Source organism: Nothoprocta perdicaria, unplaced genomic scaffold, assembly GCF_003342845.1.
Source record: "Nothoprocta perdicaria isolate Ctin4 unplaced genomic scaffold, notPer1 scaffold_59, whole genome shotgun sequence".
NCBI classification, from domain to species: Eukaryota; Metazoa; Chordata; class Aves; order Tinamiformes; family Tinamidae; genus Nothoprocta; species Nothoprocta perdicaria.
The window spans coordinates 548,950-564,981 of record NW_020455854.1 but is presented as its reverse complement, the minus strand read 5'-3'; the positions used below and the strand labels follow the sequence as shown (position 1 = coordinate 564,981).

Below are 16,032 nucleotides of genomic sequence, written 5' to 3'. Positions count from 1 at the left end.
TCTGAGCAGAGTTGTGAACCTGGGCAATGGTAGTGTAGTGTCGCTGCACCTTGACGGCATCTACGTTTACATTCCAGTAAATTCCAGGGTTATCAGCCTGTTTTCAGCGTCATGACCCAGCTTCTTGTGTTGCTCCTTCTGTGTTGGTGCTGATGACACCACCACTGATGCTGCTGTTTCATTTTATTCTCATGCAGACCCATAATGGGAATCTAATTGAAAGTCTCCAAGGCTCACTGGGTCTCGTGCTTTCCTGCCTTTCTGGCSCGGGAGGCTTTTCCCTTCTCCCTTTTTGCTTGTAAAATACAACTTGTATCCTCTCCAGCTTGGCTTAATGGCAGTCAATGGTTGAGGCTTGCAGACTCTTTCTAGGACTAATTAAGTTTTATTTTGCCACCTCCTTTCCCAGATAAAATGGCTCTGAGCTGAGTGTCTAAGTGTAAGGTAGGTTCTCACAGTGACGTCCCCACAGCCTTTGTTTTTCCTCTGATTGTTTACCTGAAAATCCWCTGTTTATCTGTTGATCCATAATGTGAAGTTTATGGAGGAATGTGAGGAGGTKTCCATTCTGGCTTCTTTGCCCTCCTCTGGCCGGACACATTTCTCTCTGTCAACTACTGAATTTTTACAGCAGCTTCGAAGAGAAGTAATAAACCTGTGGATGGTGGTTTTAAATTTCTGAGTCTTTGGTACTTCGTGTGAGAGCTTGATTTCAAGCCAAGATAAGAGTTTTTGTTAACATCAGAATGTTTGGTTTACAAAACATTCCAACTTGGAGACAGTGATGCTGGGGATGGAAGGGGTGCTGGGACCACCTGCTCTGAAGCCCTAGGTAGTGTTAAACTGCATGTGAGTCTTTGCAGAACCTCCAGCGAGGAAAGTCCTCACTTGATGAGGACTCCCCCAAAAGTGAACGAACAATGGTGTAAATGTTGGCCAGTTCTTACTTCATTTATTGTCTGCCCTAGCGCTGTTGTAATGCATTTTTTTCCCAAATATCTCTTGATAATACTAAGTTGAGTGATACTTAAAATCTGTCCTGCATGTCTACTTAGTTTTTGTTCAGACTTTTTAGTGTCTTCAGTGGGCAAAATCAGGTTCAACTAGACRAATTTCTGTAAAATTGTTATGGCTGCTGCTAATTTTTATCTTTTAATTCTTTAACAGACACACACAAAGTTCCAGTCCTTCCATTGTTTTACCCAGAATTGATGTCAGATCAAGTGGCCTCAACTCCCTTAGTCACCCTGCTTTGCCATTCTTGTCGTAACTTTGGATCAGCTATTTGTTCTCCAAGGTGGTCAGTCTCTTTTGCTCTGTGTCGCAGTAGTGACAGCTTTGTGATTAACTTGTGTGCATGACCAAAACACACRTCTAGCACAGCCACCGAGTGCTAAATCTGTGCATGCATCCGTGGCCACTTCTCAGCACTGTGAGGCTTCACTGAATGTGCACTGGAAACTTCAAGTGCAGCTGGACACAGAAGAGCTCTTGTCTGCTCGAGAACCACCTCCTTGTCTGCYATGTCCACTGCAACCATGGAAGGAATGCCAAGTGTGAGGCTTTGTCTTGCTGCTCCCCTGGAGTTCAATCCCACCACCTCGTGGAAAACGAGATGTTTCTGTGCTCCTCAAAGTGTGCAGCAAAGTAGTCCTTGCTTATCCTTTGGTCCTGCAACCAACGGGCATGGCCACCTATGCAGTCTGTTCTCACCAGAACTTGTTTTATGGCACATGTTTTAATTTGCCCCCAGCAGCAGGCCTGTTAGGATAGGGAGGTGAATGTGCAGCCTTCTTGTGCTTGGCAGTGTTCAGACACATACTTTGCCCCTTGTTCCAGTGCCTCTGCTCCAGGCACGCAGGGCTCTGGCTCTCCTTATCCATAGCAGAAAACTTCAGGTATGCAAACTTGCGACCATCCAGTGGTTACCAGATGTATTCTGGCCTAGATTTAACCCCTTTTTTTCCCTTGAGAGGGTGGGAGCAAGTTCTGTATGCTGGCAGGGCGTTCTAGAGGTGAGGGTGGTCTGGCAACCCGTATGTGCTGTGTGAGTTTCCTGAAAACCAAAAGAACCAAGATCTACGAACCAATATGCCCTTTGCTGCCTGCCTCACATCAACATAGGGCAGGGTGGCAAGAAGTGATTTGCAGAAGCTCGTGTTGCTGCTTCCTCTGGGCACAAACAACACTTGACTGGACTGTTGCCTTCTGTCCCGTGAGTCAGCTCTTCCTGAAATGTTGCACTCGTGTTCTTCAGGAAAACCCACCCAGCTGGCTGGAGTGTTTCATGTTTACAGACTTGAAGTGCCATGATTTTATTCTTTCAGATGCCTCTGCTCTATGTGGGAAAGTACCATCTTGCTCTATTCTGGCTATTGCATATGGGCAGCTGCAGCTGCTTAGACAGTCAGCTTCTGGGTTTGTTCTTTTGTCTTAGCAGGTTGGGTGTATTTGAGCTTGATTTACRCTTTTGATCTGACCTAGGTGAGCTTCTGGCAGAAGTCTTGTTTGGAAGTCTCGGAATGTCCTCCAGACAGGAATGCGAGCGTGTGCTGTGGTGATAACGATTCCCTAGGGTTACAGGAGTGCAAGTATGTGTGCTAAGCACTTCATTACACTGCTCTAAAGCTTCATTTTCTATATTGAATCACTGAAGTCAAGTATTTCATTCTCATTCAGTGCACTATTAAGCAGAATTCATGCCATAACCGGCAGCAGGTTTTGCATCTTGGTGAACTTGGTTCATAGGCATTCCAGTGACCACTTTTGGGYTGAATTATAGAGGTATGTCTAGCTCATTTCTGAATATTTTCAATAGTGCAGCGCGTTCCTTGAGGTTGTTTAATGGAGAGGCCTACTGATACTGTGAAGTGGAAGAAGGTGCCAGGCCTTCCTTTGAATAGTTTAGTGCTCTGGCTTTGACCCAGTCCTCCTGGCAATCAAGATGGCACTGGAGGACACGTTAGACTGGGTCTGGGCACCAAACCCCATGTCATCATACACTGCTGAAAGGCAACCTGCTGTCCTCACCCATCCTGTGCAGCACGGGAACAGCGGTACCCAGAGTTACAGGATTTGAGAGGGATTTGAGTTTACATGGGGAAATCTGCTTCTCTTTGCCRTGGCACTGTGGCCTGTCTCTCCATCACTGAGCACTTTGAGGCTTGGAGCCTTTCTCAGTGTGCTTTGTTGGCTGCTTGGTCCAGGCTCTGTCCCCTTGGTCACCCTTGGCACTTTGTAACTCACTGCACTGGAACCCATCTCACTCCGCTTCTCTCCCTGGATTTGTTGCCTGCCTTTTTGCAGCAAATGGGGAGAAAATGTAATACTGTGCAGTGATGTCAGTCAGCTATCACACAGTGGGGTCCCCCTATCCAATAGCACAAATGGAAGTTATGATTCCTCTTTGTGTTTGTTGAAAAAGAACTTCCAGATCCATTCTTCTCCTGGTTATCACGCCCCTGTTACACATTAGTGTTTATTCCTATTATAAATGTGTGCAAACTTCAGTCATTACCAGAATCAAGGGTTTGGTTGATGGTTTGTGGGCCTAAAGTTATTTGAAATTCCTATATTTGGCTGCTTCCTGATCTGAATCAGGATTAGTATCATTTTCCTCCGGAAGGGTTCCGGAGGTACCTTGCTTTAGGAGGCATTTGGATTACAGGCACCTTACTTTTTGTCTGTCATACACCAGAAACTCTGCTTCATGTATACTTCATGTATACTTCATGTATATTCTTGCTTCATGTATACAGCTAAATATACTTCATGTATACTCTTACTTCATGTATACAGCTAAATATAGTCAGGCTTTGTTGTTATCCGGCCTGTGAAGGATTGTTTTAACCCACACACTGAGCAAAGTGCAGAAACACTGAAAGGGAGGGAGAATGTTTTCCCTTCTAAAGGATCAACATTTAGGGGTTAAACTTGTTGCCTGTTTCTGTGCCCTAGCGCTACAAGATTGGGTGAGACCTCAACAGCGTTGCTCCATRTTTCACTTTCATAATTTCAGCTAGATTTTGGAAGAATCTTCCTCRGAAGGAAGAATGGAAATCTGGGCATTGTGAAAGTCAAAACACATAAGACTGAAGGGAGTACTCTTGTCTCAACTTTCAGAATGAACTTAATGACTAATATATATCCCCCTAAATATATGTTCTAATTCTCCATTGTTGTTTTTCAGGTATAAAGATGATGTTGACAGCCCTACTGAGGAGAACGGGAAGCAGAAAGTCCTGTACAGCCTGGAGTTCACGTTTGATGCAGATGCCCGCGTTGCCATCACAATCTACTGCCAAGCTACGGAGGAGTTTGTTGGTGGCATGGCAGTGTAAGTGCCGGGCTTGCGGGCCCTTGGAGGGGCACAGGCATCCTCAGGTGATGAGCATCTCCCACTCATTTATCACCCCTGAAGGCGGGGCTGTCACAAGGCGTGGAGAGGGAAATCTTTTTTGTTTTATGTATTCTGGTAGCTTTGACTATTACTTTCGCTTCCTTCCCCCATATGGCCACTTTCCTTTCTTATTCCCTTTTTGGTTTGGTTTTGTGTGTAGGGAAACCATTCTGCATGCAACAAAAGAGAGGAACTCAAAGCTGTATGCTTTGCCAGCAAGGTGTTTTATGAAGTTGAAAGCATTCCCCTCTCTCCAGTATCACCTTGTTCTTTCCAGAACATGTATTTTGCTGCATTTCTGTGTGTTCCCTGTGGTGGGAGCATGGACCAGCAAAGTGAAGGCCCTGTGTGAGATTTACATAGTGGCTCTATGTGGAACTGAGGCCAACCCAAAGCCCCTTCCAGGGTAAATGACCATCTCAAACCAGACTGCCAGGGGGATTTACTGTCTGTTTGCTACCTTGTACACCTTAACCTGTGATTAGCTGTGGAAAGAATGGTCAAAATGTGACCCATGGAATCAGATTGTCCTCATCTAGGCTAATAGTGCCTCCAGACAGATTTCAAAAGCTATCATACAGTTCAGTCTAAATCAGTGCATTTCAATTATTCTAATCAGCATAATATCCCTTAAGACTACAAAAGGTTTCCCTTCTCTATTAAGAGTTAGGGCTCCTGAAGCTTGTTGTTGCCTGTGGGAATTAGRTGCACGTGTGAGCTGCTGCTATGTAATTGCAACTTCCAGTGACTGTGCAGGTAAAGAATTATTTTTCTTCTGTGGATAAATGAACCTTCAAGCTGCAGAAGCTCTTGAAGTCCCTTACTACAGGATTTTGACTGATCAGCAGCTCTGTGCAAGTAGTACTGAGCGCTTCTGCAGTGGTGCTCTTGATTTGAGGGTTAACCTTGTGCTTTAAGTGAYTTGCAGAGGTTTCATCAGGGAGAATCATGTGTAGCAAATCATATGAGTTTTAGGCAAAGTAGAAACATTGCACTAATGATCAATGAATAGTTTATTTTTAGAAATAAAGCTCAATGCTCCCATCCACATATGCATTCCTCCAAATTGGAGGATATCCTGATCCAGGGTTCTAGTTTAGGCTGATCTCTTGTTGAAATGTGTGGCTGCCTGTACTTTGGGGGAAGTAATAAATTATCTCCTTGTAAACAGAAAAATACCTCTTGACAAACAGCTGTRTGAAGAAGGATGCTGTAGAAATCCTTATAAAGTTTCCATGTTCTGTCTCTTAGGTCTTTAGGTTTCCTGTGAATTTAGTGCTAGTGAAGTTGCTGGAGTTGCCTTGGAGATTGAAGTCCTCTTTTCCTAATACAGGTACAACATGGAGAGGTAGCTGTTTCCCTTGTGCTGCTGTGCAGACCATTCCTTGTCTYTGACCTGACAAGGAAACTGTCTGTGAATAATAGAAAGAACTGAGAGTCTCTATGGCCAGGCTGGATGTATTTACATTGCCAGTCTTCAGCTCTGGCTTAAATCAGCAAGTCTTGCTCTAAATCCCTGACTTAATCTTGTTTCGCTTTTTTTTTTTTTTTTTTAGCTTATCTTGAAGGAGAGTGCTTGTCCCTTGTTGGTAACAACTAAACGTCTCAATTTACAACTTGGTATGACTTCATAGCAAACTTTGTACTACTTCTTGCAAAAAACATAACTCTGCAAAATATTGATTTAGTTTAAGATTATTTATTCAGACTCATAGTTGTGTATTTGATGATATTATAATAACAAAAGAAATTCTTTTAAGATTATTTTTTAAACCTCTGTCTTAAACCAAATTGTGTTAGGATTGAAATGCAACTTAAAGAACCCAAGACCAGCAGTTTAACGATATTGGTTAAATTCCACTGTATTGGACTTTTTACAGACTGTTAGGACAAGTTTTGCCTTTAACGATGATTGTGTAATGAAAACATCATTACTAATGAATAGAACTGATTGTGTCTGGACACTGTGTTTTCAGTCTTCTGTAACTAGTAGCGCTCTCCTCGCAGAGCATCAGTTGTTGATGRGAGGAGGAAAAGGCAGTTTCTGCTTCCCTTAGGAGTGTAGGTTGCTGGAATTTGGTGCCATGCACTGAGCCAGCAGCTGTCAGCAGTCCCGTTGCCTGTTCTTTAGTGCTTATGTAGCAAACATGAACTACCTGATTAAGTTTAACTTGAACAGCTCCTTGATCGAGTTACTGCAAGTTAACATAACTTTCAACTTCAAAGAAAAATATTTTAAAAATACGCAGTCTTTTATCCACCCTGTCCATGGTTCAGTGAAATGGATCTCTGCTCAGCACGCTGAGAACTCTTTGTCCAGCAACCCTGACTACCTCAGCATGAAACCAGGATCTGCAGCCAGCAATCATTTACCTTGCTAATTAAATATACTGGACGATGCTGGGCCGCTCTGTACGGTGGCAGCAATCCCTATCGGTGCCATAGGCCTTTATGTTGAAAGTCAATGCACTCAGTCCTGCTCTTGCTTCTCTCACTTGTCCTTTTACCTTGTGCATCCTACTTTAATTTCCTYCTAATACAGGAATGATCATGTATCCATCTCTGCTCTGAAGTTATTGGACAATAAATGTTATACAACTATAGGGTGCAGGGATCTGCAGTGGTAGACAGTGAACTTTTTGGAAGGCGTGATCCTGATTTCATGCAGATGTGGTAGGTAGTAAGGCCTGGGGGAAGTGAGATACAAATATAGACTTTATAAGCTGCTTTAACTCAAGCCAGGCTGTTTTTCTATGTGGAAGTGGCTCATGAAGCGCATCTTGGGGCTAGCGCAGCTGCCTGAAGTAGGCTTCTCTGGATTTGCTGGCTGCTAGTAAAAAACCTTTTGAAGCTCTGATTTCAGCTTTGCAAGGCAATTCTGAAAGGGCAGTGCTATAATTACTTTGATTTATTCTTTTCAAGTTCTAGTGGAAAAAAAAAAATCTGGGCTGCATTCTTTAAGCTCTAAATGGAGAGGGCTGCATTTTTAGTGCACTAATTGGAATGGATCATCCACCTCCTTGAGCTGGTAGTTTTTTTGTTTTCTCAATTATTTTGTTCAGCAGTTAATATCTACATTCAAGGAGCATACATGTGCAACAGCTGTTTGGTATGGAAATTAAAAATTCTAAACTTTTTCAGATGTGAAATCCAGTACTTGATTGGGAAGAAAATTTTCTTTAAAATATCCCTCCCTCCCCTCCTTTTTTTTCCACTCTCTTAAATAGATGCTAATTGCTATAACAGGAGAAACTTTCTGGATCATTGTCAAAGGCAGAAATTTTCTCCTAGCACCCAGCCCGCAGCATGACTCCTTAAAAAATGCTAAACAAGTTAGTCTTGCTTCTCTGCTGAAAGACCTGCCTTATGATCCTGATAACATCGGCGTTCCTGCTTACAAACTCCTGCTTTGGAATATCGTTGCCTTCCCTCAGTTTTGAGTGGGAGGAGGAACAGGGGCTCTCTGGTGCTGCTGGAGCCTCTGTTCATCTGGGAATTGCAGCAGTCCCATGGGCTTGCTTGTTGTGTGCCTGTTTTTAGGGTTAATGGTGACTAAGGGAAGTGTTTCTCTCTGCAGGAGGGAAGCTTCTTTGCAGGATTGCTTGGGCTCCATTTAAAAGCTGGTGGCTTTTACCAGTAAAGGCCTGTGTTGCCTTTACCAGCCTGCCTCAACGGAGCATTCAGCRCTGTGCCAGGCAATCACACTGGGACCTGCACTGTTTCCCAGAGGAGGTCTTGGGAAGACAGAGCACCCAACCACTGCCTCTTGCCTTGAGCCCTGAGCTTTGCCATGAGCTGCATCACCACCGCTCTTGGTCCGTAGCTGGCCACCAAAGTGCAGAGAAAGCAAATGTGCCACTGCTGGCCATGGTGCAGCTGCTTCCACCCCGCAGCCTCCTGCCTGAGCAGACACAGCAAGGAGGGTTTTGGCCATAGAATGGAGGAGGGATGAGGATGTTGCTGACTCGGTCAGCGTGGGTGACATAGACTTGGCCAAGGTGGGGTAGGGAGCAGGCCCTGAGGCGCTGGACTGTGAGATGGAGAGACCTTCTGCAGTTCCCATAGAGTCACGGAAGGGCCTGCAGCTCGTAGCCTGCCCGCCTCTGCCGAGCTAGCCCATGTGCTGGTACCCCTACATGTCTCTGCCTTAAGAGACAGGCATGTTCTTATGTATTTTTGGAAGAGCCTATGAGGATGCTTGTATTCTTTGTGTGTGCTTATGAGTGTATCCTTTCCTTTCCTGGTAAAAGCTGTGTTCACACTCATGTCTGGGAGACCCCCAGGAMTTCTCCAGCTGCAGGTATCCTGCTGAATGGCAGGAAGGATTCCTTACTTCTAACATGACAGCAGCAGTTGTTTCCTCAGGGGAAAAAGTRCAAACCAGTCCTGTAGCTGGAAGTGCTACACAGGCAGCCAAGCCCTCTGAAGGTGCAAGTGAGCCAAGCAGAGCAGGAGCTAGTGCTAAACGTGACATGAGAGAAGAATTTCACTGACCATTCTTACGAAAAGATCATCCTCTTCATGTGCTTGTCAGACAAATAYGGGGCTCCTCCTCCTAATGTTGCCAAACTCTTTTTTTCTCATTTTAAAGTGAAAATACGGTGAAAATAGGTCAGTTTTGCCCTCCTAGCCCTTGTGCTTTGCGGGGCTGTATTGTTTGTGCTGCTGATGCACATATGGGGGTACTGGAATGTTTTATTAAATCTCATTTCCTTGTTTGTTTTGCAACGCCCACTATGCTCATTGCAGGCTTCCTATTGCAGTCATTTAAGCTGGCAGTGGGTATGGCACTGAAATAGATCATATATTCTGTCTGTATATGGAAATGTGAATAGTTGGTTCACCAAATGAAATGCAAATGAAACCTGGAGCTCTGTGTATGGCTGTTTTCACTAAAAATTGTGGAGCAGAGACAGAGGCACTTGGATATTCCTTTGGTTATTTAATATACTCTGCCTGTTCAGGGCCTTTGAAAGATGCTCTTGCTGCTTTTGGCTGTGGGCTCTGATTAATTTGAATTCTTTGTGTAGAAAGATTTCCTCTGTGTGAAAAAATCAGAGGCAAGTGCTATTTTCTGCTAGGCACAAGTTGTCTTTATAGCGAAAGCCGGCTTTGATCCACGCAGACAGCAGTCCCCACGGGGCCTGCAGTGTGTAAAGTTCACGTGCCGGAAAGCTGAATTCTATATGTTTCACTGAACAGACCAACCCTCTGTCTTTARTCAGAGTTCTGGCCCTTCTGCCTCTGTCTGAAACAGTTGTGTAACCGGCCAGCTTTGCAGCCTGATGAGAGTCACGAGCTCGGCTCCTTCTACAGGAAGCTGAGCAGTTGGAGCTGGACCTTTGCATGCCTTGAGGTCTTGCCTAGCTGACCGAGGCCGACGACTGTGGCTCTTTTTTCATCAGTTTTGTTAGGACACTTGTTCAACTTGCCCCTCTCCAGCAGCTGATCTGTCCGATTCCAAACCCAAAATGAAAGGGGCAGGTGCAGATGGAAGAGCAGGAGGCTGAGGTGCTTGCTGCCCATCAGCTCCTAGCCCCATTGAGCATTGCCAGRACACGGCTGCTTCCTTGTCTGTAAGAACACATGGAGCCCCTGGGGCATCACAGCTGCCTAGAGTGATGGAAGAGTTGCTGCCCGAGGACCCTCTGAAACTGCCCCTGTCCCACAGGTCCTTAGGCACAAGTCCGAGTGGGGACACAGAGGAGCCTGCCCGAGCCATGGGCTGAATTCCTCCAGGCAGGCATGACTGCTTCCCAGCTGATGGTGATGGAATGAGATGGGCAATGGTTTTGGTTTTTCTCTGCTTCTCAAAATCATTGCGATGTGCTCATGCAGGCATCTCGTCTGCCGCTTCTTCCCTGGGCTTGGGAAGAGGGAAGAGGTGTTTGGGATCAGCAAGAAAGTAGTCAGTGTGGGGTGTGAGAGCCTAGCAGTGAGCTGTAAAACTCGCTGGTTCCCTTTGGAAAGTCTCCTTGATGCTTTTGTCGGACTCTTCAGCTCGGAAAGGCCATGTATGTGGTGTGTTTCTCTTTTTAGGGACTGTGTGAGCACTGTGTGCCAGCAGCATGTGGATTCCTGACTCTTTAAACAGGCATGCTCTTTGTGTCGAGTGGCAGGAATGATCTGCAGAGAAATCAGAATGTGCAAATTCTTTGCTGCTTTGAGAGCATTTTAATTGGTGTCTTTGAAGGGGGTATGTCATCTTCTTAGCAGTTCCTGCAACTGTTGCTTATAATCTGATTTTTACATTAAATATTTGGTGAGAACATTGTCTGACCTTACTTCTGCTAAGACTTCCCTGTGACTTCTCTCATTAGGGGCCTCTTGGCCCCTTTCAGCCCAGAGGGTGTTTCTGCTTGGTATGGGGAATAGTTTAGATGAGAAGGCACTGAAATGATTTTCATTGCCAGCCTAATGAGAGGTGTGGGAGTTTTTCCAAATACCTCCTTGAAGTGAAAAGGCTGAAAAGTGGACATGGAAAAGGTTCCTTGTTAGATTGAACCTTTATAGTTGTGTTGTGGACAAGTTCCCACCAGTGTCATTTGACCTCTTGCTTTTAGGAGCAGCATTTCTTGCCCTCCCAGAGCACTTTAGCCCTGGTGCTGTTAATGCAAGACCTTCTGGTGCCCAGCACTGGCATGTGTCCACCCCTTTCCAAGCASTGCTAGGGTGCTGCTATCCAGGCCCTCTCTGACCTGTGCTCTTTCTKCTGGGCTTCATTTCCAGCATTTTCTTGACTTGCTGTCACCTTTGATAAGTCATTTTTCCTTCCCCTGCTTTCCCAGCTGCACAGAGAGAATTGTGCCTTTCTGCAGAGCTGGGAAGCTCTGAGAGCCACAAAAGGAGCTAGATACAGGCTTACTCTATTCATCGTACTTGACTTGACAACTCAGTAAATAAAACTTCACTCAATTGCTTGCTCTGTAGTTCATGCATAAAAGACCTGTCATTCTGATCTCTCCCACACCGTGCTTTAAATGCAAAGGATGGAGTGAGACCTTCTAGTAAAGCAGCAGAATTTCAGCATAGTTCAGAAGAGTTTCTGAGGTGAAGTTTTGTCATAAATAATACAGTGCAGCTACCTCATCAGGAAGAGAAAAGTGTGCATTGCAATCCTCATCTTYGTCGTGGCCTTCCAGAATTTAATGAGGATCTCGTGATGCCGGGTAAGCCTTGAAGAGCTCTGCTCTCTGGATCCTCCCTGGAACTGTACTACCTTCTTAGGGAACGCCAGCAGTTCGTGTCAGTGGGAAGCCTGGCTCTTTTTCTGGGATTGGAGATGCATTAATAAGCATTTTTCGTCTTCTGGTGTCCAGGTTTGTACAACTTTTACTACTAAATGCATCCTAATCACTGAGCTCTAAGTTTCTGCAATAAGCAACACTGGCCCAGCTTGCTCAGAGGGCTTTTGCATACTGGCAACAGGTAGGGAGATGTATAGGCTGGAAGGCCTATAGGTGCTGGGACCGTGTCCCATTGCAGCGCTGGCGCAGCCGCTTGCAGCTGCGCTCTGTTGGGCTCTGCACAGGCCAGGTCTCAACATGCCCGGCCTCTCCGTCCTGCCCAGGTGCTGGGGGCACTGACTGGGTTGCTAAAAGCACATTCAAAGAACAACCAAGTCTACTTTGCAGCCCTAGTAGCAGAATTGTTACGAGGGRCAGGTGGGTAACGTTGGCTCTGAAGGCAGGATGGAAAGCACGTGGGAATGGTTATTGTGAGAACGCAGCAGGGGCTGTGTCCTGCTTCTGGCAGGAGGCAGAGCTGGTACTCCCTGCCCTCTAGCAAGTGCTGACTCTGGCTGTCTCACCTCTTAGATCTCTGTGCACATGCAGATAATTTCATCGCTCAGCATCTTCGCTCTAGTGTATCTGCAGCTTCTTTATAGTTTTCAGCCTTAGGCACATCCTTTCCAACAGTCACCTCTGGCATCCTCCAGCCTAGTTGTCCTTTCTTCCTCGTGTCCTGGAGTCTCTGGTATGATGTGCTGTTCTTGACTGACTGCTAGCAGCTGACCAGTTTGAGCTTTTTCCTCGGTTTCTGCTTTGCTGTTGTCCAAAATTGAGCTGCCCAGTCCTCTGCTAATGTCAGGGCAGGTTCAGCACAGTTCCTTGCTTACCAGAATCACTTCTGATGCAGAAAACCTTTGTATTACCATCTCCTTCTGGTGTGCACTGCCCTGTCAGAGAGATACCTTGGTCTCTTCTGGTGTGGTCTTCACAGGTCTGACAGAAGATGCCTGTCAGCGGCATCTGAGATGCTGCCATTGTGCYGGCTGCTCTTGACAAACCTCATCAGTTAAATCTGAGCTGCTGATGGTTGGCTGAATTAAGGAAGAACTTGACCTGGAGTTYTTGGTTCAAATGTGACACCTCTCCTTGAAGCCTGTCCCCAGGCTGGCTGCTAGATCAAGGCTGGTGACACATTTAAGCAGTCAACAGACTTGGAGCTGCTCAGTGGTGGTTTCAGTGGCTGGAGGCCAGTGCTCTCCCAGTCTCACTTTGTGAAACTCTGCTTAGGAAGCAATGGTTTAAGAGGCAATGTCCTGTTACTGCTTCTGGCCGTCGAAGTCTTTGCTGTGGAGCTGGAGCTAAACCTGGCTGGTCARTGCTCTGGAGGAGCTTTCTTGTTTCTGCAGTGCAACCGTGTTGGGCAAGGCGTCTTCCACTTTCTCTTCTGTCTGTCACCATACTGTTGGGAGCTGAGCGACACAAAGGCTTTTGCGGTAAAATCAGCCTCAGATGTTCCCACCTGGTCTTGCATTTTGCTGCTTACTCTTTTGTGGCCGAATCAGTATTGGGAGAGGCTGTGCAAGTTCACATCAGAAATCGCCCTTCAGGAAAGGAACAAAAAGGGTGCAGGTTTCTTGAGGTGGCTTTGCCACTGAAACCTGCTGTGAATCGCATTGTAGGTAGGAAAGGAAATGTCCCTCTTGGGGTAGGAACCTGGGTTGGATGCTATTGTGCTCCACACTCACAGATGTCTAACCCTGGCTGGTGGTGCTGGTGTTTCAGCACTGAGCTTTGAGCGAGCAGAATTGCGACCTTGTTGTAGATGGCAGCTGCAGAGCATTGATGAGCATTGGTATTGCTCATATCTAGTATCTGCTATTGCTAACTCTGTCCAGCTCTGTGCAGGGCACATGGCACAGGGAGAGCTAGGCAGTGGTTTTGAATGGTTCTTGCTTGCCAGGATGATCCCATGCTGAGCTGCTCTCCTCCTTGCAGAACTGTCCTGCAGAGACCTGGGAGAGCTCTCTGCCACGTTGCCTGGTGTGTTGTCACTGTTAGGTAGCGCTCGGTCTGCCAGGGTTTCCTGCAGAATAAAAAAAGGCTGTGTGCTGGGCTGAGAGCTGGCATTGCCCAGGCCTGATCTAGTGAGCTGCCCTTTGCCAGGCTGCTGCACCCCACTGTACTGCTTCGGCGCCCAGTGTTGCAGGCAGGTCCGTATGGATCCAAGGAGACCTTGCCTGTTTGTGCTGCTCTCCCTTCCCTGTGCTCCCCATCTTGCCTTGACCTTTTCCCTTCCCCTTTTGTCTCTCAGTGAATGGCTGCCAGCCTCTGCCAGCTCTGCCTCTTAGAGCTGCCACTTGTGAATCCTGAAAGGCAGACAGGCGTGAATGAATGAGAGCCCAGCAGAGAGCAATCGTTTGTTACAGCAAGTTTTCTTTTATTCCCCCTCTTATTCAGATACAGCACAAAGAATCCCTCTCTGCAGTCGGAGACGGTTCATTACAAGAGAGGAGTAAGCCAGCAATTCTCCCTGCCTTCCTTCAAGATTGATTTCTCAGACTGGAAGGATGATGAGGTAAGTCTTTCCTTAGTGTCTCCTTCTTTCCGCCACCCTGCAGTGCCAGCAGGACAGGAATCCATTCAGTGTCACTGAGTTATGCCTGGAAGATTCCCACTCACAGCTGCCATGGCCTGTTTCRTTGCTATGAGGCTGAGGGCGCCATGGGAAGAGCAGGTATCAACACAGGGACTTGGCAGGTGGATGAGGCAGAGTRTGAAGAAAAAGCCAAGGAAGGGACTGCCAATGTCACTGACCAACTGGCATCCCAGCAGCTGGCACAGGAGGGAGGCTGCAGAGATGGGCACTGGAGCAGTTCCCAGAGAAACCTGCTGCTTTTCAGCCTTGTTCTCCCTGCCAACCGAAGAGCTTGTGGGAATAATGTGCCCCTGTCTGGTTCCTGTTGCATCTTTCCCAGTTATCCTGGGACAGAGTCACTGGAGGCTCTGAAACTCTGTCTCGGTCTGCCTTTTTTCTTTTGGCTTGCCCTCTGGAAGGGTCTGGTTGCTTTGAGGGCTAGGAGCTGCACTGTTCAGCACAGCAGCACAGTGCGTGTGGGGATGCCACCTCTCGGGCAGGTTCACACTGGTGCGTTAGCACTGAACGAGGGGGTGCCTTCCTCCGTGTCGATGAACCCGTCACTGCAAACAGGCAAGGGTTTGGTTTTAATCGAACCCAGTGGTTTTTGCTGCACAACAAGATCTATGGAATTGTGTTCATTTTGATATCTTTGCCAAAATTCCAGTGGAAATGTTACCTTTGTAGTTTTCTAGCCCCCAAAACGTTGGTCCAGGGGCTTCTGCTGCTTGTAGCCAAGGGTAAGGGAGGTCTTGATCTCACCCTGCTCTGCACGGAATGGCTCTAAGAGGTTCTGAAGCAGCAGACTTGCTCTGTATCTGCTGCTAACTGCTTGTTCCTGGGGACCCCTCTCCCAGCTCAATTCCCAGTGCTCATTTCCTGACCCAAGCCTATGGAAGGGTATTGAACATGTGAACCATGGTAGGTAGCTACCTATTTAAAAAAAAAAAAATCTTTTATAGGCTTTGAAAAGATTCAATAGCCATTGTTTTGAAGTTACAATTACARTCAGTTGCGGTGCTTTAACAAACCTTGTGCCAATTACCATACTCCTCCAAGAGCCTGCAGAGTCTGGTCTCCTCATGTCCTGGCTTCTCTGCCAACATATGATTTCACAAGCTCAACCTACAAAAGCCTGGAAGAGCTGCTTTTCAAACCCTTCTGTCATCTGAGTGAGCTGGAAAGCAGGAGCACAGATCCCTTTCTTCTTAAAGAACTGAGGAGCTTAGTTTTCACTTTTGTTGCTGCCAACAAGTTTTTAGCTCTYGAGTACTGAAGTCATGTCCCTTTGACAGCTTAAAGGGAGAGATGCTGTGGAAAGAAGTAAGCTTTTGGCTCTCTTTGCTCATCTCTTTCATAGATGTTTCTGGGAGCTCTGGTTATAGAGAAAACATAGAACAAGCCCTGTGCTTCTGAAGAGTTTCTTCTCTCCTTTTGGCTCTGTGTACATGTAGTTCCTTTCCCTCTCAAGTCCAATAAATTACATTCATATGGCCAAAGCTTCCTGCATGTCCACCCAAAGTGCAGCAGTCTTTTATGTGACATCTGGCAGAGCGTTATCATTCAGCTGTATACTATTAAATACTTCAGATTGCTTTCCAGATTATTAGTGATATCAAAAGAAGCTTTACTTAATATTTTTGCCCACTGTAATACTTGCATGTGATATAGTTCTTGACTGGCTGACAGAAGGGAAAACAATATGTTGTTATGTAAAAAAAAAAAAAAACAAAAAAAAACAAAACGAAAGAACACCTTAATAAAAA

The 16,032-nt window shown here is 46.1% G+C and overlaps 1 protein-coding gene across 4 annotated transcripts in view; it reads left to right on the top strand.

Moving 5' to 3' along the window:
* MGRN1 (mahogunin ring finger 1) overlaps positions 1 to 16,032 on the top strand; it is a 43,305-nt gene that overhangs the window by 11,679 nt on the left and 15,594 nt on the right. For all 4 annotated transcript variants that reach the window (XM_026049019.1, XM_026049021.1, XM_026049022.1 and 1 more), the window contains exons 4-5: positions 4,190 to 4,336; positions 14,089 to 14,206. In XM_026049019.1, the coding sequence (XP_025904804.1) occupies positions 4,190 to 4,336; positions 14,089 to 14,206 (265 nt within the window). The remainder of the gene's footprint in view (positions 1 to 4,189; positions 4,337 to 14,088; positions 14,207 to 16,032) is intronic.